The 7422-nt window shown below is 44.8% G+C and overlaps 1 protein-coding gene across 1 annotated transcript in view; it reads left to right on the top strand.

Moving 5' to 3' along the window:
• The window catches only part of STT3B (STT3 oligosaccharyltransferase complex catalytic subunit B), a 449914-nt gene extending 443641 nt beyond the window's left edge, over nt 1–6273 (top strand). Inside the window, exon 16 of the mRNA XM_085630572.1 lies at nt 4216–6273. Within this exon, the coding sequence (XP_085486698.1) occupies nt 4216–4296 (81 nt within the window). The 3' untranslated portion in view covers nt 4297–6273. The remainder of the gene's footprint in view (nt 1–4215) is intronic.
• The last annotated feature ends 1149 nt before the right edge of the window (nt 6274–7422 follow it).

The raw sequence follows: 7422 nt of genomic DNA on the forward strand, positions 1-7422 counted from the left end.
ATATGACATCCTTCTTTGGACTTGGGCGAGACCCTCATCAGGAGATCCTGTGGGTCGTGCTATTGCACATAGTCATCGCCCGGCTCCAGATAACCCTGTCTGTCCCTCCATCCTAGGGCTCAAGGGCTGGTAGTCCACGCAGCCTCTGTCTTGCTATCTTCCTCCCCATCTCCCTTATTTCCTCCCACTAGGGAGTCTCGTTGGTTGGAGTCGTGTGGCCGCCATGTCTTTGTGCCCACCAGCTTAGCCCTTTGATTCCTGAACACTTCGTGCGTGTTTGCACATACTACTTTTACCCTTTGGGACTCAGTCGAGCGTCTACTTACTTCTCTTCTGGAGGGCCCTCGGGCTGACCTGGATGGGCTGCTTCGGGATGGTCGGGAACTGGCACAGTTTTCCATTCGGTTGACCATGAACACCACTGACTTTGGGTCAGGCTATGGCCACGTCAATTGCTCTGGCTGCGTGATGGCAGTTTTCCTGCGAATGTTCAGGAACGGCTTCGGGATTTGCCCTTTGATGGGGTCTCCCTTTTTGACAGCCCTACTGATTCAGTGGTCCAACGTCTCATGTCTGGGTTTCCATAAATCCCGTGATTTTTAGTCCTGGTTGTGGACGTTTACTTTGCTTCCAGTATTGTCACTGTTTTTGCTGGTATCAGTTTATGGGTTCAAGACGTTATTTACCGGACGGACTGTACGGCTAATAAGCCGTTTTTGCCCTTATTTGTTACAGCTAGCCAGCTGTTTCTGCATTTCTTTGCGAGTCTTCTGTCTACGAGCTAGTCTCAAGAGGTGTCCCTGGCTTTTTATGGGGATAAGACCTACCCTATTTGGGGTATTTTGTTGGCTATTGTATAGTCTCTCTTCTTTGCACAGGAGGCTTCGAAGGCTCTTGCGGAGCCTTCTTAGGATGGTTATAGTCTGTCCCTCTGGCGGATTGTCCTATAGTTGATACTGTAGGCTTCTCATTTCGTCGCTCTTCCTACTGTTGTAGGACGGCCCCTCTGGTGAGGCCCACAAGATTGGCGTGGCTCTCTCCTAGGGCTTGTGAGTTGTGGTCTACAGTTGGTCTGTAGCACTCTTCTGTCTCTATGGAGGCAAACTGTTCCAGAGTATTGTTGGGTTTCTGCCACACCTGGCTCACCCCGGCGTGTTTTTTCACCTTTTCGCTGTGCTCTTTTTGCCTACGTTGGCTGTCTTAGCCATAAGCAAGTGTCCCTTGTGGGCACTTTGTCCTGTTCTGCTCCGGAGCATTTTTTATTTCTGTGTTCTGTACGGACACAATATGTGAGTACACACTGTCACGGGGTGCCTGCGGTACGACTTTTGCTACTGTCTTGGCTGTGTTCTATTCTGGTGGTATTCTCTACTCTTCATATTGGTGTTGGGGTGTGTTTAGGTCTTCTCTCGCGGCTCAGACCCTGTCTGGTTTTTGCCTATGGGCGGTGGAATCTGTGCCAGATACGTCACTGTTGCACGGTTCTCTGGTCCTGAGTCCCCACAAGTGTATCTCACCCTGTTCCGAAGGATGGCATCAGTAGTAATACTGGCATGTGTCTTTGAAGTTAGGGGTGGTTTAAGTAGTTTCCCCTAAATTGTAGGCCTGTCTGCCATGGGGCCGTGGAATGCAAATCTTAATCTTTAGTGGGTCCATGATACGGCCCCTAGAGGCCAAATGTCGAAACCACTTCTACTATCTTCCAGCCCTCAAATGGCAAAGGTCATGTTGTTCTAGTGGTATGCCCATAGTTTAACTGTTGCTGGTGAATGCACAGATGTGCCTCACTGACCCCTGGTGTCCACCAGACCCAGGCACCACGGAACACAAGACTCTTAAAGCATAGAAATGTCCATATTCTATAAGTGCCATTTCTATGAGAGTTATACCAAAACACCCATTACCACATGAAAGTGTCTCATGGCGAATCATTGATGGGAAACATCATGAGGCTGCTCCACTGCAGTCTACTATTGCAGCCCAAATTGATGTCAACCACTGCCCCATATTAATCTATGGGATGAGCGAGCCTCATAGATGGTAAAAACACACAGGTATTCCTCACTACCTGGGTGCATGTGCACATAGACGTTGAATGGCAGGTCGGACACATAGTCTACAGCACCAGGGGTGCAAGTACGCCCGCCCGGGTCTGCAAGTGCGCCCTCCCGGGTCCGCAGCTGCAGACAGGACACAGGTTGACTAATATGGGTGTCAGTGTACAGGCCTTTGATGGCATAGGTGCGGGTGCGCACATACATCGGCCTGCAATGGCAGGCTGCTCATGAGTTTAATCACGATTGATGCAAGTGCGCTCAAACAGACACTGGTCTGCCATGACCAGCCCGGCACCTGGGCTTAGCCAGGTACTAGCACCTTAGGTGCTGGTGCGCGCACACTACCCTGCCCGGGCCAGCTGGGCACAGGTTGACCTCCTTTGGGTACAACTATGCACACCCAGCCTGGGACAGTGGACCAGACACCTTGCCACGAGCACCATGGTGCAAGCGCACAGACACACAGGCCTGCAACAGCAGGCCTGACCCTGAGGTTGGAACACTGGGGAGGGAGGTATACACTCACCAGCCCTCAGTGGCAGGCCGGGCACCTATTCAAAATGACATAAGTTCTAGGAGGCATGTTCAAGCCTGCAACAAGAGGCTGTACACATATTCAAATCAGTGTAAGGGCCCGTGCGTGCACCCAGGCCGGCAATGGCAGGTTGGGCACATAGCTAACACCCCACAGATACAAGTGCGCAGTCCTGTGTCTGGGTTTGCAGAACTGTCCATGGTGTAGAACACTGTCAGCGCCTGTTCCTAGCCTGCGTAGGAAGGAGCACGTACTTCCCCACTGCCTTGAAAGGACGTGGTCCGAGTCCTGAGGCCACACGAGAATAGGCAACACCCCAGGAGCAAACACATACACTGCTTTTAGATAGGAACACGATTGATGGGACACAAGTTAGAATTAGATACCCAGTGTTCGTCAATTGTTTATTCTATTTTAAAAAAAACCTTAAATACAAAAATTTTCCTAAAAAAAAAAAAAAAAAAAAAATGTTTTGCATTGCTCTCCATATTCTTTTTTCCTCTTTTCTTTGATGAATGCTTGGTAAGAGGATACAACTCATTTGTATCACCTCGATGTCACAAGAGGTTGTTGAGAAGAGTTGTTTGGTACCCCAGATGATGACACTGGGCACTTTCAGAGTGTAATGATGGGATGCTGATTATCCTTAGATCAAGTTCCTTCTTGTTGTATCTGTTTCTTACATGCTTACCTCTTTAATTTACTCTTGGAGCAATTGCTAAGTGGCAACTTTCTTGAATTTGTATCAAGGGTTGCGATATAGACCTCGGATTTCTTTTTGTATTTGAACACCCCAAGAGCACCTTTTGGGAAGAGCCCAGGCAGGGAACCCCCGCATTGGGGTTGAGAGGGGTTCTTCACTACCTGGGCAGGAAAAATATAGATCTAGATATGTAGATCTAGAGATATATATATATATCTACCGTTCATGTTTGCACCTTGGTTTGAATAAAGTAACTTAACGGTATATATCTCCTTCAGCCTATCAACCCCCCCCCCCCCCCCCCCCCCCCCCGTGCTAGTCAGGGCTTTCCTAGGGGAGGGGTACCCTCATGGTATGGGACGACCCATTCTGGTTTGGCTGAGGCATAAGTGATGCCAACCTAGGCAGAGGCATAATGGCACCCCACAGACCTACAATGGCAGGTCCAATACAGGGTTGACTGGCTATCCAGTGGGTGGCACACTCAGTGCTACGTCTCACTATTAGCCAGTGCCGTACCTGCCCCGGGTATGTGGTGTACCTGTTTACGAGGCTCAAGGTGGTACGGCACCTAAGCCCATTGCGTACGTACCCCCTGCCTAATGTGGGTTAGACTTGCACACGTACCTTCCCACTGCAGAACAGTAGGAAGGTGCCCGGATTCCTATGGTCATGCAAAGAGAGTCTGAAAAGACTAGGAGGAAAATTCAACAAATTGTGGGTTACATTCCCTAAGAAAGAAGGGCCATGTCCAACACAGATATATTTCTATATGAGCAGTTTAGAGTTTGTGTTTACTGTTTACATTATGGTGTCTACTTTGGTTTGTAACATGCAAACTAATCTTAATGAAAATGGTGATGTACATAACAGGGTTTGGTGCTTAAATGATTAATTTTCTCTTTCTTTTGTTTTTTTAGACTGCCAAAAGGAAGCGTGGCTACATAAAGAATAAACTGGTTGTAAAGAAAGGCAAGAAGCCAAGCAGGAAGGCTGCTTAAGTGCACTGTTAAGATTGCTGATAATGAAGCAATTGTCTCTGAGATAACCAGTCTCTGCCTTTAGAGCAAGTCATGTTTCACAGCAACATGAGGGTACAGAACCATCATGGTCCAGATTATTGTAAAAATAATTTCAGGCAATGTCTGATTTAAAAAGATATATAATGGCTTTTTGAGAACAGCTATTTAGATTTGTAATGTGAAGCACGACAAATACTGTCAAGTCGGCAGTGGGTCATTGTTTTTGGTACATATTATCCTTCAAATTGGACAACAATTCGAACGAATTGCACCAAAGAACCCTGTAATTTGGTCCTTGGCACATGAATACTTGTCAGGTTTTTTTCTCTAAAATTAAATCCATTCATATATTTTGTTTTTCAGATACCTAGACAGCAATATGTATAAGTGAACGTGTAAAATATCTGACAGTAATTTATTCTTGAGTCTATTGAAGATGTAAACAATTAGGATGCAAAGCATAGTGAGTAGGAACAAATGTCTTCTCCCCTCCAAGTTGCATTTTATTTCCTTGTGGATGATGGAGACCATGCTTGACGGAACAAGTTGGAAAGATTGATCATGTTATGTTTGTATTGCTGCTGCAAGTTAATTTAGGTGAAACTGCAAGATACAATCTGCAGTTGGGACAAAATTGCCATCCTTTGTATAAGTTAATCTCATGTCAAATATGTTGTGTTCTGTAAGGTAGTTTACCCTGTTGCCACTCTTGATAGGTTTACCCCCCCCCCCCCCCCCCCCCCAAAAAAAACACCACACACAGACATCGTCGGCACTGGAAGGTAAGGGCTAGATGTCAAGTCACTTTCTGGAATACAGGTAAACAGGTAACGTGGCAAGGCTTCGGGACACGACAGGGCACGGTGAAGTTTTTTTTAGCAGAAGTTCGAAAGCTAAGCCAAATGTTTACGTTTTAAGATACGTTAAAAAGTTGACAAGTTCACAACAATACTATTCTGTGGTTGGGTGAAGGAAAAGCCACATGAGCAACCTGCAGCTGTTTGTTGCTGAAATGTTCCATCTGCTGTTTCTTTTTGGGGGGATTTCTCCTGCTCTTTTTATTGCTGAATCATTTCATGGATAACGTTTTCTTTAGTGTTTATGATTTAAAAATGTTTTTGTTTATTAAAAATTGACAATTCTGTCAAAGGAAATGCACTAAAATGTTAAATGGGGAGATTTAAAGCTTTGGGTGAACATGTTTATTTTCTGATGGAACTCATTCTACAGACTTGAAATTTCCAATTTCTCAATAAAATAAGACATTTTCTAAATGTATTTCATGCCAGGGGTCTACACAAGTTATTTTTGTACATCAGAGTTAGCATAGGACATCCTAGCCCGAGATTGTGATGTAGTAACATGCAAAATAATATGTACATGCAGTTCTTGAAGATATTTGAAAACGAGGAAGATTAACATATTCAAACATGACTGCCTCTCCTGGGCTGAAGAAAAACCTAATTTTTCCCAATTCTTTTTTTTTTTTAAATATTTGTTTCACAAACCATAAAGCTCCAACATACTCTCTAGTAAATTCAACTAGGGTTGATCAGCCTGCACCTTCAGTCTTTTTGGGACTTTGAACGTTTTTTTAAAAAAGAAATGAATTCCGACAAGTTGACTGTAGGAGAAAATAAAAGTATAATTTGATTTTTGTGTTAAAGTGTCTTGTTTTTGTTACTGATGTCATGAAATAAATATATGGCTGCCTTCTTCAAATTCCCATAACTGTTAGAGCATTGCATTACATTTTATAACTGAGACCGATGTGGAGGATAGAACTTTAATATTACAGATTTTGCTAGCTTTTAAGAATGAATTTTAAATGTCTTTTTTTTATTTTATTTTTATGAGGCATTTATTGGGGATGGTTTGAAAGCAAGCTAAATGGCCTTTAAAAAAAGACATCTGCTGAATATTTACTTTCAAATAAAATATAAAATTTTTATTGTTCTTATGTTTTATGTTCTTGTGACCATCTGATTTTGTTAAATTTGTATATAACGTTAATTGAAAAAGCAATTAATATTTTGACTTTAGCTGAGGAGACTTAGCTTTACATTTCAAAATGATTGTTGATCTGCACATATCTACCTCTTGTGTCTTAAGCCAAGGATAGATTGAATGTTTTTGCATTTAGGGAAGGATGGGTCTTGTTCTGTTGATGTAGATAACCATGCTTTGCATACTCTTGCCATCTAGTGTTTGGCACAGATGTTTGCGAGTTGTTTGTTTTTTTGGCTACGTTTTGAGTCACAAGCTACCTCTTGGCTGGTCCTGTAGCCCACAGTGAACCAGGACAGTCTCCACCTCAGGTTGTTTTATTCATCTTCTGAATCAGACATTCTTGTACCAGCTCTGGGACCGACAGCATCTTCTCTGGAAACTTTGGTGCTAGTCATCAAGAATTTGCTATAGTGATGAAATAACTAGTCGCCATATCTGCAACCGCATAGGTCTCTTCGAACGGCAGTGATGCAGCTTTTTCGATTACAGCATTTTCAGGATGGTGCCCCCTTCCCCCTCCCCCCAACATGTTCACTTGAGGACCAACCCCGACAGCACCCTAATTTCAAGTCTGACCTCTGCTCCAGATGAAGTCTGGCATCAAGCCCTAAGGTGATCCACAAGAGGCACTTTTTATCTGAAAGAAACATGTTTGTTATAGATTCCGTACCTCAGAATTACCCCCAGGCTTCAGACTGGATCCGGACAGTTTTTTTTCGTCCGCAGTACCTCTGCGCGTCGGAAGGTGCCGTTGGTCGGCTCCACGTGCGTCCTTGGTGTCGTGGTCGTCGGGATGACGTGGTAGCTTCATAGACGCCGCCCTCGCGTGCTGACATCAGTTCTTTCTTTTTCCGCACCAGCCAGCACAGATCCAGGGAGAGCAGTACCTCCATTCAACTTTTGAGCAACTTTTGTCGACATCTTTTTGAGTCTATGACTCCTGGTGCACGAGGGATGCCCGGTTTCAAGGCATGCGGTTCCTGTCCCCGACTGATGTCTGCTACGGATCCGCACCGCGTGTGCCTCTTTGGCTGGAACACGACCATGACCCCAAGTCGTGCTCTGACTGCCGGTTGATGGTGCCTAAGGCTTTGC

Source organism: Triturus cristatus, chromosome 10, assembly GCF_964204655.1.
Source record: "Triturus cristatus chromosome 10, aTriCri1.1, whole genome shotgun sequence".
NCBI lineage: Eukaryota > Metazoa > Chordata > Amphibia > Caudata > Salamandridae > Triturus > Triturus cristatus.